Source organism: Dipodomys merriami, unplaced genomic scaffold, assembly GCF_024711535.1.
Source record: "Dipodomys merriami isolate MVZ:Mamm:240054 unplaced genomic scaffold, mDipMer1.0.p SCAF_2, whole genome shotgun sequence".
Lineage (NCBI taxonomy): Eukaryota > Metazoa > Chordata > Mammalia > Rodentia > Heteromyidae > Dipodomys > Dipodomys merriami.
The window spans coordinates 53,199,307-53,218,623 of record NW_027203381.1 but is presented as its reverse complement, the minus strand read 5'-3'; the positions used below and the strand labels follow the sequence as shown (position 1 = coordinate 53,218,623).

Here is a 19,317-nt window from a genome sequence, read left to right as displayed (position 1 = left end):
ACATGGAAAAATAAAGCCACAAGAAAAATCAAAATATTCAACTAAAATGAAATTACCATTTTTACAGCTACTGATGAACTTGCAAAAACACTTTTTGGTGGTATGACACTATGGCTCATAAGTAATTGGAAGTACATTAAATGTCACCTCAGTAAAGGAATTAGTTTAAATGTATACATATAATATTCACACATTAAAAACAGTAGTGAAGCCGGGCACTGGTGATTCATGCCTGTAATCCTAGGTTTTCAGGAGGCTGAGATCTGAGGGTTTTCAGGAGGCTGAGATCTGAGGATCATGTTTCAAAGCTAGCCAGCCTGGGCAGGAAAGTCTGTAAGACTCTTCAAACTACTCAGAAAACCGGAAGTGGCTCTGTGGCCCAGTGGTAGAACACTTGCCTTGAGCTGATGAGCTGAGGGACAGGTCCCAGGTCGAGAGTTAAAGCCCCATGACTGCAAAAAAACAAACAAATAAAAAAGTAAGCCTTGGAATACAACTCAATGATAGTGTGCTTGCCTACTATGTAAAGGTCTTAGAAATTCATAGGAAAAGTTAAATGTATACAACTGTGTTAATTTTTAATGCCATATTTTGTGAAGAAGTATAAATATGTGGTTCGAGCTGCTTGTTCACATAGTTAATTACTTATATCCTATATCCTAACCTGAAATGCCTGTATATTATTCCTGCTTTACTTCATTGCCACTTCTCTGAGAAGCTTTCTTTAATTATAAATTTCTCCAAGCTGACTTGTCCTTGAGTGCTCCCTGGAGACATAGTATCTGCTGCTGTTTTAGCATATGGTCATATTGTATTAACTGTTGAAGAGTGTAATCACATCAGAATTTCTTTGTTCTGTCCAACTGTAACAGTAATCATTGGCCAACTTCGATTCTTTTCTTTGTGGCCTTTGGCAACCACAAAGAAAGAAATAATATGGCTACAGATAGTAATGTATTGTACATTTCAAAAAGGTAAAATGAATTTTGAAATTTTTTCCATTAAAAATTATAAATGTTTGAGGAAACATGTTTAACTTGACTGAAAATTAATGCCCACATATATCAAAGCATTGCATGTTGCACTTATATATGTATACTTTAAAGTTTTCTATATCAATTAAAAATAAATTTAAAATAAGTGGGGAAAAAAAGTGCAGATGCCTCTTCAGGCAGGGACTGTTTTCTTGCTTCACCTAGCTCTTTGTCTAGAGATGTTTAACAAATATTTGCCAGGGATTGGATCCTAAGTGTAGAATGTTGTATTGGGGATTTGTAGTACATACAAAAGAATACCCTCAATGTCTGCAATGTCTAATGTAACTAATAGTCTAATAAGAAATATACTATAAGTAGAAACACAAAAAAAATATTTTAGCCGGGCGCTGGTGGCTCACACCTGTAATCCTAACTACTCAGGATGATGAGATCTGAGGATCACAGTTCAAAGCCAGCGGGCAGGAAAAGTCTGTGAGACTCTTATCTCCAATAAACCGCTCAGAAAATCGGAAGTGGCACTGTGCCTGGCTTATAACTGTAATTCTTGAGCTGAATAGCTGAGGGACAGCACCCAGACCCAGAGGTCAAGCCCCATGATCAAAAAAAAAAAAAAAAAAAGTAAGGTGAGATATTCCTCACGTCCAAATTATAAATAAAGTATTAGCCTGATTTATTTAATCAAGGACTAATGTTAATACTGGCCTCCAAGTAAGTGTTTCTTATAGTGATAAAACATCCTATAGTTTGATTCTGTTAATAATACTTAATATATTGCTATATACTTTCCAAAACAAGGATATGTGCTCTTTCAGAGATCTTCACTATGCTGACATTACTTTATTAAGCAATGTGATATCTCTGGAAGATGACACTTCTGTGAAAAATATTGGAGCACTGATAAGAAGTTTAGTATATTAAAAATAAAAATAAGTTTGTTTGCTGGATGCTGCTAGCTTATGCCTGTAATCCTAGCTATTCAGGCGACTGAGATCTGAGGATAACAGTTTGAAGCTAGCCAGGGCAGGAAAATCTAAGACATTTATTCTCCAGTTTACCACCATAAAGCCAAAAGTGGAGTTGTGGCTCAAGATATAGAGCATTAACCTTGAGCAAAAAAAGCTCGGGACAGCACCCAGGCCCTGAGTTCAAGAGCTCTTAGTACAAGCACACACAAAATTAAGAAATGTGTTATTTTAAAATTACTAAACATCTGAAGTGCCTAATTGTTTTTATACTTGGTTATAGCTTTTTTTCTCCTTAGAGGCTTGAGTTTCTTTTTGCTTATATTCCTTAGGTATTCCTTTAAGTTAGAAGTCCCATGTACATTTCAGCTATGAAAAGATGCCAACTTGGGAAGAATTTTTTTTTTTTTTTTTGCCAGTCCTAGGGCACAAACTCTGGGCCTAGGACACTGTCCCTGAGCTGCATTTGCTCAAAGCAAGCTCTCTATCACTTGAGCCACAGCACCACCTCTGGCTTTTATGAGTAGTTTATTGCAAATAAGAGCCTCACAGAGTTTCTTTCCCAGGCTGGCTTATAACCGTAATTCTTAGATCTCAGCCTCCTGAGTTGATTATAGGTATGAGACATTGGCTCCCAGCTTAGAAAATTCTTTTTGATTAAAAAGATATGGTAAAATTGAATCTGATAAGACTTTGACTATATTTACACAACAGTTTGGATAAAATTAAAATAAATTTTCATGTACTTAAACATGTAGATTTGAGAATATTTCTCTTTTTGTGCTACATGTTAATGTCAGATCTGAATTATAGTTAACAAAACTAAGAGCACTTTTTTCTAATTACATGTAAAGTTTTGCTAATATTTTGAAACAAAAGTTTATCATGTGTACTTAAGCCGATTAAATTAGTAGTTCCTAGTCCTTTTCAAAGAATCTTCCATGAATCTTTCTCTCATAGAAAAATGTACACATATGCAACATTTCTGTAACTTTTGAGAAACTGTTTCACCTGGATCCAGGTGCCTGTGTTCTAAACCTCTGTTCTGTGTTTGTTTTTTTTTAAATATCATGCATTGTAAGTTTAGTATATCTGTCTCATTTTAGAAGTATCTCTCTCATCATAAAGCAGATATTCTTTACAGCTGTTCTAAAATACTATAGCAGAACTGTTGCATCCTTTCTTTTGCATTATTTAGTACATGTAAACTTAATTTTTCTGAATTGTTTGAAATACTTATTATATAAGTTGTATTTTTCTAATTCTAGACTCAGAAGAGGCTCAGTCTGTAAATCCTTCTAGTATTGATGAAAATATTGACTCTGAAACAGAGAAAGACTCTCTCACCTGTGGAAGTAAACAGAATGTTCCCAGTAAGGGACCTCTTCCATCTGCCCTGGATGAATATGAGTTCAAAGATGATGAAGATGAAGATGTAAACAAAATAATCGACGATAGGCATATTCTTAGGAAAGAACAACGAAAAGAGAATGACTGTGAAGCAGAAAAGACCAGTTTGTTTACAAAACAGGAAAAAACATTCTATGCCAAATCATTTAAAAATAAAAAACAAAAGCCATCTAGGGTTCTGTATTCAAGTACTGAAAGTTCTGATGAAGAAGTTCTTCAGAACAGAAGGGTTTCTACTGCATGTTCGGTTCCTGAAACATCAAATTCTGATGCGCAAACCAAAAGGGAATATGAATATAAGCATAAAGGTAAAGTTAAAAGGAAATTAAAAAACCAGAACAAAAATAAAGAGAACCAAGAGCTGAAGCAAGAAAAAGAAGGGAAAGAAAATACCAGAGTAACAAACTTGACAGTCAGTACTGCAATAGATGGCTCAGAAAAGATCAGAGATGATGGAAATTTTAGGAAATCATATAGCCCAAAAGACGATTCTTCGTTACATTTATTTCATATTTGCACTGGTAAATCTCCTAAACATTCTTGTGGATTAAGTGAAAAGCAGTCAACACCACTAAAGCAAGAGCATACTAAAACATGTTTATCCCCAGGAAGTTCTGAAATGTCATTACAGCCTGATCTTGTCCGATATGATAACACAGAATCTGAATTTTTACCAGAAGGTTCAAGTGTAAAATCTTTCAAGCATAAGGAAAAAAATAAACAACAGAAAGATTTTCACTTAGAATTTGGTGAAAAATCAAACACCAAAATAAAGGATGATGAGCATAGTCCAACATTTGAAAATTCAGATTGTACATTGAAAAAAATGGATAAAGAGGGAAAAACATTAAAAAAACATAAATTGAAACATAAGGAGAAGGACAAAGATAAGCACAAAAAAGAAACTGAAGGTGAAAAGGAAAAGTACAAAAATAAGGAAGTTAAAGAACTGCAGAGGAGTGTGGAATTTGATAGAGAGTTTTGGAAAGAGAATTTTTTTAAAAGTGATGAAACTGAAGATCTCTTTTTAAATATGGAACATGAATCCCTAACATTAGAAAAAAAATCTAAACTGGAAAAAAACATAAAAGAAGATAAATCAACTAAAGAAAAGCATACCTCAAAAGAGAGGCCCTTTAAAGAAGAACGGGAAAAATATAAAAGGGAAAGTGAGAAACCTTTTAGAGAAGAGAAGATAAAAGATCTAAAGGAAGAAAGAGAAAATGTACTCACAGATAGAGAAACAGAGTTCGGTTCTTTGGGTATAAGTATGAATGAAGAAACTGTAGCATTTCATTCAACAGAAAAGGAGATAGACATTGAAAAACAAGAAAAGCATATAAAAGAGAGTAAGGAAAAACCTGACAAGCGATCTCAAGCTAAAGAAAAAGAGATTGAGAAGGTTGAAAGAAAAAATTCTGAAAAAGAAAAGAAGATAAAGCATGAGCATAAGTCAGAAAAAGAGAAAATAGATTTTAGTGATTGTGTTGATAGAATAAAAGAAAAGGACAAACTATTTTTCTATCAAACAGAAAAATATAAGGAAGGTGAGAAGATGAGAAATACTATTAAGAAAACTGATGATAGAGAGAAAAATAAAGAAAAGATGGACAGAAAACATGACAAAGAAAAACCTGAAAAAGAAAGGCATTTAGGAGAAAACAAAGAAAAACACTTGATGGAAAAAAAAATTAAACCAGATAATAGTGAGTATACTAAATCAGAAAAAGGAAGAAATAAAGAAAAAGACAAGGAAATAGATAAGAAGGAAAAATGTAAAGATAAGGAAAGTGCAAGTGTAACTAACTCCAGATACTTACAGGAAGAGAGAAGGACAAGTATCATAGACAGTAGTTGTAAAGCACAGCATGAAAAATCTTTATCCCTTAAAGAAAAATCAAAAGATGAAACTGTGAAGATTCTAGATGGAAAAGAGAAAGATAAAAAAGATAGAGATATAGACAGATTCAAAGAACGAGATAAACGTAAAGATAAAATCCAACTAAATACTTCTTTAAAACTAAAAACTGAGATAGATAAATCTAAAACTAAGTCATCACCAGCATCAAAAGATAATCGACCTAAAGAAAAGAGGCTAGTGAATGATGATTTGATGCAAACAAGTTTTGAACGGATGCTTAGCCTTAAAGACCTAGAAATAGAACAGTGGCACAAAAAACATAAAGAAAAAATTAAGCAAAAAGAAAAGGAGAGATTAAGAAATCGTAATAGTTTAGAACTTAAAGTAAAAGATAAAGAAAAAACAAAACACACATTAGCTGAATCCAAAAATAAAGAACTTATTAAGACCAAGAGTTCAGAGTTAACTGATGTTTATACCAAGGAGAAACAATCCAAAGATGCCATAAGTAATAAGTCACAATCTGTCGACACCAAAAATGTAATGAGTTTAGGAAAATCAACTTTTATTTCAGATAGTAGCTTAAACAAGTCTCCTAGATCAGAAAATGAAAAGCTGGGTCTCAGCTCCAGATCTGTTTCCATGGTTTCTATTGCTAGCTCGGAAGACTCCTGCCATACTACAGTGATGACCCCACGGCCTCTGGTTGAATATGACTCTGACTTTATGTTAGAAGGTTCAGAGTCCCAAATGTCATTTTCCCAGTCACCTTTTTTACCAACTGTCAAGTCTCCAGCCCTTCATGAAAAGGAGCTGGACAGCCTGGCTGAAATGCCAGAGCGAATTAAATTACCATATATAAACAGACTTCCAGCATCTCATCTCAGGTCATCTTCTGTAGATGATGTTAAACTAGTGATTAATGAGGGGAGACCCACTGTAGAATTTCGAAGGTGTAGCATGCCTTCTGTCATATGTGAACATGCAAAGCAATTCCAAACAGTATCAGAAGAAATCAATCAAAGTAGCTTATTAGCTGTGCCGAGAGATACTTGTCCTTCTCCCAAACCTGAAGTGTCCTCAGCTGTGCCTGAAAGAGACCTCTCAAATGTGCCCCACATACATTCCAGCTTCGCAGCCTCTCCAACAGGATCTGTAAATAGCAAATACATTTCATCTGATATAATCAAGAGTACTGCTCCAGTAGGCAGTTTAACAGATAGCCCTGTGTATTTAGAGCCATCAAATCAGGTTGGTGTGATACAAAATAAATCATGGGAGACATCTGTTGATAGACTGGAGTCATTAAATACCAATGACTTTATCTGCCCAAATTCTAGTATGCCTGATCAAGACTCCTCTGTTGAGGGTATTTGCAATTCAGAAAACAAAATACTGAGAGAACACAATACTGACTTTTTATCCCTTCACCAGACTGAACTGTCAGGAAACACTTGTGCCCAAGACTCAACATCCTTTATGCCTTCACAGCAACCCTGCCCTGTCCCCAACCAATCACTTTCAGATGCTGAATCTGCCTCTAACCCTATGTCTCTGTCGAATATTGCCAATCAAGAGCTAAGTATTTTACAACAGAAAAATGCAGTTCAAACAATCATTTCTGTTTTAGATACTGATAATGATTCTACAAGATATATGGAAAACACTTTTGTTTCAGCAGATGTTAGAAAGACAGAAAACTCTGTCCCAGTATTCTCTGAAAGCACAATTCAAGAAGCATCCCCACACTTTGAGATGGCTAATACTTTGCCTGAATTTCCACCAGAAAAGGACTTTAATGGAAGTGAAGATGGCTCCTCCCAACTAAATATACATTACACATTTAGCAAACTAACTTACAAGTCCTCCAGTGGCCAGGAGGCTGAGAAAAGCACAAATGATGCTCAGATTATTTCACAAGAAAAAGAATACAAACTTCAGAGTTTGATATTGACTCATTTGAGTAAGTCTGATTCTGATTTGTGTGAAATGAATGCAAGAATGCCAAAAGGAAACCTAAATGAACAAGATAATCTAAAACATTGTCCTGAAAGTGAAAAATATTTGTTTTCCATTGAGGATGAAGAATCCCAGCACAGTACTTTATCAAGTCTGGAAAACCATTCACAGCAGCTAGCTCAACCAGAAATGCATAAATATGGTCAGTTAATTAAAGGAGAATTGGAAGAAAATGCTGAAGATGATAAAAACGAAAACCAAATCCCTCAAAGAATGACTAGAAATAGAACAAATACAATGGCAAATCAAAGCAGACAGATTCTTACTAGCTGTACACTGTTACCAGAAAAGGACAATGAATCTTCTCCTAGGGGAAGAATAAGACTAACTGAAGAAGATGATCCTCAAATTCATCATCCACGGAAAAGAAAAGTATCTCGTGTACCTCAACCTGTGCAAGTGAGTCCCTCTTTACTACAAGCAAAAGAGAAAACTCAGCAGTCTCTGGCAGCCATTGTAGATTCTCTGAAACTAGATGAGATTGAGCCATACAGTTCAGAAAGAGCAAATCCATATTTTGAATACTTGCACATAAGGAAAAAAATTGAAGAAAAGCGTAAATTATTGTGTAGTGTTATTCCTCAAGCACCCCAGTATTATGATGAATATGTAACATTTAATGGATCCTATCTCCTGGATGGAAACCCATTAAGCAAGATTTGTATTCCCACAGTAAGTAACCCTGTCATTTCTTACATATCTGCAACACTGTCCAGTAGTCTAATGTAAGGTTGGGATGTAGTCTACTGCTATTGCTTTTGTATAGCAAAGCTCCTGAATTCAATTTCATAGCCACAGAATGGGAGAAAAAAGTGTTGTGTAAGATACATATGTAATTTTAAATTTTCTAGTAGTCAACATTTTACAAAGTAGAAAACAGGTAAATTATACTATTTTATATAACTTATTATGTTTGGTGACTATGCCAACATACCAATATAGAAATGTTTATTTTAATTTTATTTTTTTCAATGTGATGGGGTTTTGGATTGAGGGGGTAGCATTGGTCCTAGGGTTTAAACTCATGCTTAGGCAGGTGCCTTACCACTAGAGCCAAGCTCTATGTTAAACAAAAACTCTTGCCAAAAATCATAATCCTGGCTAAGGATATAGCAGTGACAGTCGAGCATGCATTGGAAAAAAACAACTAATTCAAAACCATATAAAACATCAATACATGGTCAGTTCAGGGTCAACTAGGCAAGTCTAATTTTATTGTTCTAGAGCCTGTTAGCATTCTGTGATGAATGGGGGGAACTAATATTTTCACTCATTCTCAAATCTGTGTGCATCTCAATTCAGACTATACTTATTTCAGAAAGTGCTCTTATCACCTTACCACTTTGTGTAACAGATTACTTTATTGAACAGCATGGATCTGCTGTATTTTCTTTATCTGCTTTGCCTTGCTTTCCAAAGGAGATATGTTTGGATTACTTTGAAGGCTAATGCCTCCACATATGCTTTGTATTTTTTATATGATCTTGCTCTGTGTCCCAGGCTATTATGAAGGTTACTTTGTGGCTCAGGAACTCCTCAAACAAAACTCTTCTCAGTAGTCTTTCTTTTTTCCATTTTCCCTTCTTTGTTGGCCTTTATTTACACACTTAAGAGTATATTTGAGTCTCTTCTATCCTGGGCAATGGAATTGCTCCCAACTCAGCAAGCTCATTCTTTGTTCCCTTCACTTTACACTATACTTGTGCACAGTAGTCCACACGTGGGATTTTTTTTTTCTGCCTCATCTCTTATTCATTCATTATGATCACCAGTGGTCTCACAGTTGTCAGATTCATTGGCTACTTCATTGTTCTTCCTATTTGATTGGTCAAAATTGACATTGTGATTAGCTTGTTTTTTATAAAATCCTTTCCTCCCTGGTCCTTGATAAAAGTGCTTTTTTCCATTTCCTGTAGTTCACTGGCTAATCCTTCCTCTATTCTCCCTTCAAACCTGAGTTCTCTAGTTAACATGTTCTTCCAGTAAGCTCCTTGTAGTAGGTATGCTCCATACCATATTTGGGAATTTTCTATTTCTATGGGTTCAGCAGTCTTCCCAGTGAAGATAATTTCACAGAAGTTCTTACCTAACCAGATCACCTCCACTGACATTCAAAATCAAAGGTGTGCCTTCTGGGCATCACCACCTAAGTATACTTTAGACATCTTGTTTTAGATTGGGTTTCACAGGAAGCAGTCTCTGAGATGCTATGGAAGAGGCTTTACTGATAAGTGTTTTCAGGAATAAGTGTATAAATTTGGGCACAGTGACAAGTTGAACCAAAATGGAGTTGCAAACATTGAACTTAGTGAAACCAACTGGAGCTCTGGAATGGAATGACCCTTCTTACAGGTAACTTGTTCTCAAGGCAGCAGCATGCTGTTAGGCATACCAACACTCTTCCCTTGAAGGTAACTCTAGAAGAGAGACTTTAGTGAGAGCTGTCAGCCACTAGCACTCCTGGGAATTTGAAATGAATGCTTTATTCTTGCACAAAATTTCAGGCTGGACACTTTACAGAGGAGTTTCATACTTATCTTTAGTAACAACTCTGTATTTGTTACTGATGTCAGGAATAGGAAATTATTGTTCACTGAGTTCTAACAATTCTGCTTAAAAGCTCTTTCAGAAATCTCATCCTGTACCAGTACCTCAGCTTGATGCCTTCATTATCTCTTACTTATACCGTTACATCTTCTTTCTTCTGATTTCTTTGTGTTGGTTGTCTCATTAATTTTTTTCTTTAAATTTATATATATATATATATATATATATATATATATATGTATGTATGTATATATTGAGCCAACATCTTACTATATAGTAGATTGAGCTACCTTGAATGTAAACTTATAATCCTGCCTTAACTTCCCAAGTGTTGGGATTACAAGTATGCACCACCATACATGGCAATCCCTAAGTCCTGTATAGATAACTAGATAACTAGTTACTAATGAGTTTCTGTTTTCCTGGGTCCTACAGCTTAACAACCAAATTTTAGATTTCAGTTGGATCCTAGCCTGCCTCACTACTACTTGCAGACTCACCCAACATCTCCTGAAGTCATTCTTATTCAGGAATCTCATTCTTTACTTTTATACATGTCTGTGCTGTTTGTCTCCATGAATTGTTTAATTCAGTTTCTGTGCCTCAGTTGCAGATGGGATGTCACATCTGTGAATTCCTGCCAAAGCAGAATTCTATGGGTCTTCCTCATATTTTCCCTAAAATATTATTAATGTTTGAGTAACTGCCTGTGATATTAATAAGGGCTATCTTTATCTTCCACCCTGAATATACTGCTTAGATCCATTATCATATTTCCAGCTGCCTTAAGACATCTGAATATCTACAAGATCTTTAGAATTATATGTCCACTACAAAACCTTATGACCTTTTCTCAGAAGTGTTCTTACCCATTTTACTTCAGTTACCATTATTTTTCTGCTTCCCAATTCCCAAGACAGGGAACCTAGATTTAACTTTGATCTCTTCCTTTCTTGTCCTCTCATCAACTCAAATCAATCACTAAATGGAATTGATTCATATTAGCACTTTTCCCCTTTTCTTCTTTTTTTTAATGGCATTTCCATTCATACATACAATATACTTTAATCATAAATCACCTTCTTCCTTTTTTTTTTTTTGTTTTGTCAGTCATGGGGCTTGAACTCTGGGCTTGGGCGCTATCCCTCAGCTCTTCAGCTTAAGGTGAGTGCTCTGCCACTTGAGCCACAGCGCCACTTCCCTTCTTCCTTTCCCCATTTCTTCATTCCTAGTACCATACAAGTATTCCATTAATTATTGACTTTACTCAAATACGTGGATATTACATATTTATTCATATTGTATAGGCAAATCATTCATAACTGTGCACTAAGATGATATTAGAGATGAGCCACACAATCATTGTAAATTACTTCCATAGTTTCTTGGTTTTTAATCTCACCCTTCAGTCTAACCTTTTATGCTCTGAGTTTATTATAGAATACATATGTGACTACCAGAATTAATATCAAGACAGACATCCAGATATCCATAGGCTCAATTCCTTATTGTCACATACAAGGTCCTTCCTATTCTTTTCTAAGATTAGCCTCAGTTCTTACCCCTGGTTTATACAAGGGCTGTTCAGGTCTCCTGACATTTTTATACTGCTTTGCATCATTCCTTTGTAAATATCCCATCCTTTAATATTCAGGAAAGATCAAAAAGTTAGGAGAAATAAGGCTTTATAGTCCTATATCCACAGAATATATTGACACTAATGCCTTTTAAATCTTAAAGAGATAGATGTAGATAGGAATAGTAATAGACTAAAAGTAATGAGTGGCAAATAAATTTGTTGCTGTACTGTTTCAGAAAAATCATTTCTTAATGATTTAAAAAAGATAAGTAATTTTTTGTTTCTTTAATTGTCCTACTTTATTTCCCTTAAGGGAAAGAAATTTTAACTGAAATAATACAGAATATTCTGGTCTTGAACTGTAGGTATAACTATAAAGAATACATTTAAATTAGAACTTACTCAGTATAAAGTAGAGAACTGTAGTATAATGTAGTCAAAATAAATTTTTTAGTTCGTATCCATGAGTTAATGTCGATCTTGCTATATCTATGAGATTTTGGGTGATTCATTTGTCTGAGTTTAGTTTCTACATCCATAAAATAAGAGTGCTATCCCCAAAAGATTTAGTGCTACAGGCCCAAACCTGTTAATAACTTCAAAGCACAGTGTAGATATGACTATTATTACTGGTTCTTGTTCCAAGTCACTAAGATTCACATTATCTAGAGCCACTAGAAGAACTGCAGCCTGCTCAGAGTTTGTTCATTCAAAATTCATTTGTTCAAAGTCTAGTTGGGGAAAAAAAAACAGAAATGCAAAAATCACAGACTTGGGCAGCAGTGGCACATGACTGTAATCCTAACTACTCAAGAGGTTGAGATCTGAAGATCACAATTCAAAGCCAGCTCAGACAAGAAAGCCCATGAGTCTCTTATTAACCTTATTGATTAATTATTAGTATCCAATTAACCACAGAAATGCTGAAAGTAGAGCTGTGGCTCATGTGGTAGATTACTAGCTTTGAGTAAAAAAGCTCAAGGACATTACACAGGCCCTGACTTCAAGCCCAGGATCTGGCATGCAAGTGCATGCGCACATGCGTGTGCATGCACACACACACATACATACACACACCAATACTAATAGCACATTATTACTTTCCAATATATTATTTTATCTATTGTCTCTCAGCCAGAGAATTGGTGTGTGTATGTGTGTTATAAAACCCATTAGAAATATAGTTTTAAAAAATCCTTAAAGGGAAGGCTGGGAAGGTGGCTTAGTGGTAGAGTGCTTGCCTTGCATGCATGAGGCCCTGGGTTCGATTCCCCAGCACTACATAAGCAAAAAGAAAAAAAGCCGGAAGTGGCGCTGTGGCTCAAGTGGTAGGGTGCTAGCCTTGAGCTGAAGAGCTGAGGGATAGCGCCCAGGCTCAGAGTTCAGGCCCCACAACCAGACCCCAAAAAAAAAAAATCCTTAAAATTTTAACTAGATGTTACCATTTTTTTCTGAAGAAATCAAGGTGGGGATGGGGACTATGAACTGCATGTCAAATTTGCAAAACTCAAATGAACAGGGCAAAAAAACAGTTACTGCATTTTGGTCTAATAGTCATTGCAACAGTTTTATAGAAACTATTCTAAAAGTATTGTAAACGTGAATGATAAAAGAGTAAGGCAGGTAGTAAGTAGTATGTTCAGAGATATATGAGAGATGATGGATGGATGGATAAATAGATCATTCATTCCATAGTTCCATCCCTGAGAACTGTCAAGAAAATAATTCTTACCAAGACGCCTAGGACACAGAATTGAAAAACAAAATCTGTTAAAGATAGACAAGCAAAACAACAAAGGAAAAGCTTCCTCAGAAAATTTTCATAGGTTCCATTGACTATTAACCATTACATGGTAATATATTAATTCCCAAGTTTACATATTTTTACCCAAGCCTCTCCTTGACTTCTGTTTAGCTACTTGTAGCTCTACTCTATGGTGTCAACTGAGTGTGAGCAAACTGAGTTTGTGAAGCTATACCAAACTAAATTTACCCTAAATCTTGCTTCTCTTTCTTCTTTCCCCTCTATGATCTTTCTCCGTTACCAGCTTGCAATTCTCTCACTAAAAACATGAGAATACTCCTTGGCTGTTCCCCTTCTTGCCTCCGCCAATTACCCCCCAAACTGCCCCAGTTCCAGGGCTTGAACTCAGGGCCTGGGCACTGTCCCTGAACTTGTTTTTACTCAGGACTAGTGCTCTACCACTTGAGCCATAGCACCACTTTCAGCTTTTTCTGAGTAGTTTATTGGTGGTAAGTCTCATGAACATCCAGCCCAGACTGGCTTCAAACTTGATGCTCAGATTTCTGCCTCCTAAATAGCTAGGATTCCAGGCATGAACCACTAGCACCCAGCTTTTTCTCCTTTTTATCAATTAGATTCAGTCACCAGTACTTTTAGACCCTATCCTTTCTACCCCATCATCATTTCACACCAGCATAACAGTGATTTGCTTCCTTACTTCCTAATAGACAGTCTTGTTCCTGTACTATCTGTTCTCCACACAACAGCAAACTATAAGACCTTTCAGTGGGTCCTTCTTACATAGAAAATCTCCCATATTGTGTTTTGCATAATTATGAATTAAACACCTGTTTATGTGGGAAGAGGTTTTTATGATCGCAAAGTTTGGGAATGAAGAACTTGTGAGATGAATAAAAGATGAATAAAAATACAAAGTATACAATATTCTAAACTTATTCTAGTACTATTTCCTGGAGATCATCTTTATGGGCACAAGTGCTATGGAATAATCTTTAAGAAAAGCTGGTTTGCAGAATAGAATGAAAACTTTATTATTTTGCTTATGTTGCTCTCATCTTCATATTCTACCATGCCTTTCACCAAAACTGAAATTCCAGGAACTCAAGACTAACTGTAGTTCCCTGTAAATACCATGCTGTTTGTTTCTGACATTTATTATGCGTCCTCTCTTCTGGAGACATCTCCCTCCATCCTTACCTTTTTCTCAATAGTATAGTCTTCCCTCACTATTGCAGTTCACTTTCTGCAGCTTCACTATATCACTTTAACATATGTCTATATCTATATCTAATTTTCATATATTGCAGGACTTTGCAGTATATATAGATGTTTATATAATATTTATGATTGTAAGTATTTTGTGTAAAAAATTCTAGCAGTATAAAAAATATTAAAATGTGAATTAAGTTTAATAAGAGAGTGGGAAAAGTTTATAGGAGAGTGGGGTTTATAAAGGCTTAAAATATATATAAATAATATAACACTGCCACTTCACAGATTTTTCACCTATTGTGAGGCGTCTCTAGAATCTAACTCCCACCATACGTGAGGGATTTCTGTAGTTCATTTCTAATAGTAATTCATTTTACTCTGCTCTTCCTTTAAGATCTGTTTTATCTGCTGTCTGAAGTCTGTCTGCCTCTACTGATAATTTTGTAGGGTCTATAATGTTATTATATGCAAATGGTACTGGCAGAAAAAAAAAGTTCTCCACCCCTATAGCAATTGAGTGCAAGCAAAGATTGAGTTTATGATCCTTTATCTACAGAAAGCACAGTCCACTACAATATCAAACTAGATATGAATCAATATTTTTATGTTATAATAGACAGTCATGTGAGATATCATATATGTAATATTTATAAACCACAAATTTATTAGCCCATATGTGATAGTTAATAAATGAAACATTCAAGATTTTTACTATTTGTATCATGTTTACTACAAAGAGAATTTGCTTATTAAACTGAGGTACCTGGCCTGCTACAATCCTTCAGACTATTTTTCTCTATTTTTATATCAGCGTTTGTTTTTGTTACTCTTCTCCCTATCACCTATCAGTGTAAGTAAAACCAAATACTTTTAACCATCTGTGCTTTTTAATTAGATTACACCACCACCTTCACTGTCAGATCCACTTAAAGAGCTTTTTCGGCAGCAGGAAGTTGTAAGGATGAAACTACGATTGCAACACAGTATCGAAAGGGTAAGATATATTTAAATATATATTTATAGATAAAAATTACTTTTCATACTGCTTTAAAATAGCCTAGAGTTTTTCATTAGTGAATTTTCCTTATGTAGAGCCATCAGGGAAAATGATTTGATTTTTGTTGCCTTGTACTTATTCAGTTGTAGGGAAAATGTTTATATTTCCTTTAATCCATGTTGTTCATGTTGAGTGTGTGTATATATATATATATGTATATAATTAACATACTTCAATTGTACAAGGAAGGTTTGTTGTAACATTTCACACTTTCTCCCCATTATTACTCTTCCTCATCCCACTCACCCTTCTTAAAAGAATTTAAACAATCTCAACAAGTTTCATTGTTCTGTTTTTATATATGTAGATAAAGTAATAGAACCATATTCATCCCATTCACTTTGTTAGTCTTCCCACTGATGCCCACTTCCTCTCATTTGAACCTGTGTTATACTTTCCTGTCATTCTTTTCTTACTGTTAATTGTGTTCATGTTTAGTGTTAATTGCACCAAGAAGTTTCACTATGGTATTTCATATGTGCATACATTGTATTTTGTTCAGAATGAATCTCTTCATTGCTTTTCTTCCCTGGCTCCCCAGTCACTGATTATCAAAGCTTGCATTGAGTTTCCTTATGCACAGTTGTCCTGTACTTTTAAATTATTTACCTTACATCTTTTTTTCCCCTTTTTTCCTTACCCTCACCTTCCTACATAGTTTGATAGTTAGAATTGTGTTATATGCATTAACGTGTATATGTGTGTTGTGTGTATGTTAATCATGCATGTTTGTATGTAAGTACATAGGTAAATGTTGTGAATAAGTATGCCTTTCAGAACTAGCTTCCCTTCCATGTATGAAAGGAAAAGTACAATATTTTGCTTTCCTGTACGTGTGTGTGTGTGTGTGTGTGTGTGTGTGTGTGTGTGTGTGTGTGTGTGTGTGTGTGTGTGTGTGTGTGTGTGTGTGTGTGTGTGTGTGTGTGTGTGTGTGTGTGTGTGTGTGTGTGTGTGTAAGCAAGCCTGTCCTGGGGCTTGAACCCAGGGCCTGGGTGCTATTCCTGAGCTTAGTGCTTGAGCACTAAGTCATAGCTCTATGTCCAACTTTTTGGGAAATTGGAGATAAGAGTCTCATGGACTTTTCTGCCTAGGGTGGCTTCCTAAGTAGCTAGGATTATAGGTGTGAGTCATTGGCACCCAGCTCAATAGTTTTTGAGTTTGGCTCATCTTGCTCAACATGATTTCCAATTATATCCATTTTCCTGCAAATGTAATGACTTCATTTTTGTTTATGGTTATGTAATAGTGCATAGTACATGTATGTGCATACATATATGCATATATATTATATCTTTTTATCTCGATCTGTTCTTGGACATCTCTACTGACTCTACCATTCAGCTATTGTGAACTGCACTGCAATAAACTACTGCTGATGTCTTTCTGGTATATTGATTTATTCTCCTTTAGATATATGCTATCAGGAGTACTACGATGAGGTCTTAGGTTAGGTCTGTTTTTAGGTTTTTGAGGAACTTCCATACTGATTTCATATTGGTTCCACTAGTTTACATTAAGACTATGTATGTTAAACATTTCTTCATGTATCTAGTAGCCATTTGTACTCTTTTTGAGAACTACCTCTTTGATTATTTGTTCTTCTACTTTTCAGGTTTTTGAGTCTTTTGCTGTTTGTCTGTTATATAGCTGGTGAAGGTTTTCTCCCATTCCCTGGATTGTTTTTTTATCTCTGATAGTTTCTTTTGCTGTACAGAAAATAATATGATGTAGTCCCATTTATCAATTCTTTTTCTTATTTTCTGGGTAGTTGGAGGCCTATCCAGAAAATAATTTCCTGTGCCTACAACTTTCACTGTTTTCCTATAGTTAGTTGATTTAGAGTTTCAGGTCTTACTTTGAGGTGTTTGTTTTGTTTTGTTTGCCAGTCCTGGGGCTTAAACTCTTGGGCATGGGCACTGTCCCTGAGCTTCTTTTGGTCCAGTCTAGCATTCTACCACTTGAGTCACAGTGCCACTTCCAGCCTTTTCAGAGTAGTTTATTGGAGATAAGAGTGTCACTGGCTTTTTGAACCTCGATCCTCAGAACTCAACCTCCTGAGTAGCTAGGATTTACAAGCATGAACCACCATCACCAGCTTGGATTTTTTTTAAATTCATTTTAATCTAATTTTGTACAGAGTGAGAGACAGTGAAGTCTGATATTGTGATAGTATGATACTTTCAGCCGTGCTCCTTTTACTCAGAATTGCTTTTGTTCTTTATGCTTCTATATGAATTTTTTATTATTTTTTCTATTTCTGTGAAAAATGACTTTGGGACTTTATAATCAGTATTATATAGAATTTGTTGGTAATATGACATTTTCACTACATTGATTCTGCCAGTCTGTGAGCATCTTTCTATCTTCTAGTGTATTCAGAAAATTATTTTTGGTTTTTTTGTTGCTAGTATCAGGGCTTGAACTCAGGACTTCATCCCCTTGGTCATAGGTCGGCTTCACCACATGAACCTTCAGACCTTCAGACCTTTTATTGAGTAATTGGAGAACAAGTCCCAAGAACTTATCTCCCAGGGCTGGTTCAAGCCTAGATCCTCCTGGTCTCCTCCTCCCGAATAACTATGACTACATGCGTGACCCACCACTGGGAGACATTTTTTTTCTGCCAGGACTTGAACTCAGTATCTGATACATTTCCTTGTTGGCAAGCTATACCTCTAACCCCTAGAAATGAATAAATTCCAAGAGTAAAAGTTAGGGCAGAAATTAATGAAACATCTATATTTTTTGGTGGAGTCTATAGGGTCTTTTAAGCATAAGATTATATCATCTGCAAATTGGCATAATTTTACTTGTTTCCTATTTGAACTTCCTTTATTTCTTTCTGTTATTACTCTGTCTAAAAATTCTAGTCTCATGTTTAGGGGAAATAGTATCCATTTTTCCATATCTAATGTGATGTTGGCTATAGATTTGTCATATACAGTCTTCAGTAAATTCATATATTTTCCTCCTAGTTCATCAGAGCTTTGTATCAAAAAGGATGTTGAATTTTTCAGAAGCTTTTTTCTATGTAATTTAAGATGATTGTGTCTGCATAGGTGTTAACATTACATTTAAGTAATGTATAAGGGAGGTCCATTTTAACCTGTCCGTGTATATATACATGCATCTTGATCAGTTACTTCATTTCCCATTGTCCCTGCTCCTACTTCCTCCTTCCCTTACCAGTCTCATGAAGTTTCTTTGTTTCATTTTTAATATGCTATGGAATTTAGTTTTGAATAAATTCATTAAAAACATCGGGCTGGGAAGGTGACTCAGTGGTAGAGCGCTTACCTTGGATGCATGAGGCCCTGGGTTCGATTCCTCATCCTCAGCACCACATAAGCAAAAAGAAAAAAGCCGGAAGTGGCGCTGTGGCCCAAGTGGTAGAGCACTAGCCTTGAGCTGAAGAGCTGAGGGACAGCGCCCAGGCCCAGAGTTCAGGCCCCACAACAGGACAAAAAAAAAAAAAAAAAAAAAAAAAAACAGTGAAACATTTGCATCATTGTTCATCAAAGAGATTGATCTATATTTTGTGTGCCTTTATCCATGTTTAGAATGAGCATAATGCTTGCTTCATAAAATTATTTCAGTAGCATCTTTTCTTTCTATTTCATAGGATAGTTTAAGAAATATTGGTGTTAGTTTTTCTTTAAAGATCTGATAGAAATCAGCTGTGAATCCATTTGGTCCTGGGATTTTTGTTGTTGGGAGATCTTTTTTTTATTACTTCAGTCTTATTATTTGCTATAGATCTGTTTAGGTAGTTTATATCATCTTGGTTCAGTTTTTCAGATTAACTGTAGAGTCTTTGTTTCATTAGTTTTTGCTCTAATTTTTACTGTTAGAATTTATCCATTTGTAGGAGTTGGAGGTGTGGCACACAGGTGATAAAGCACCAGCT

The 19,317-nt window shown here is 35.4% G+C and overlaps 1 protein-coding gene across 8 annotated transcripts in view; it reads left to right on the top strand.

Moving 5' to 3' along the window:
* Positions 1–19,317, top strand: part of Ankrd12 (ankyrin repeat domain 12) — a 138,793-nt gene that overhangs the window by 104,133 nt on the left and 15,343 nt on the right. For 7 of the 8 annotated variants that reach the window (XR_011373525.1, XM_070029653.1, XM_070029654.1 and 4 more), the window contains 2 exons: positions 3,229–7,922; positions 15,249–15,347. Coding sequence is in view for 7 of the 8 variants with exons in the window: in XM_070029653.1 (XP_069885754.1) it covers positions 3,229–7,922; positions 15,249–15,347 (4,793 nt within the window). In the remaining variant the exon portion in view is untranslated. Of the gene's footprint in view, positions 1–3,228; positions 7,923–10,907; positions 11,067–15,248; positions 15,348–19,317 lie in introns of those variants that run through there. The other variant, XM_070029655.1, reaches the window with a different exon arrangement.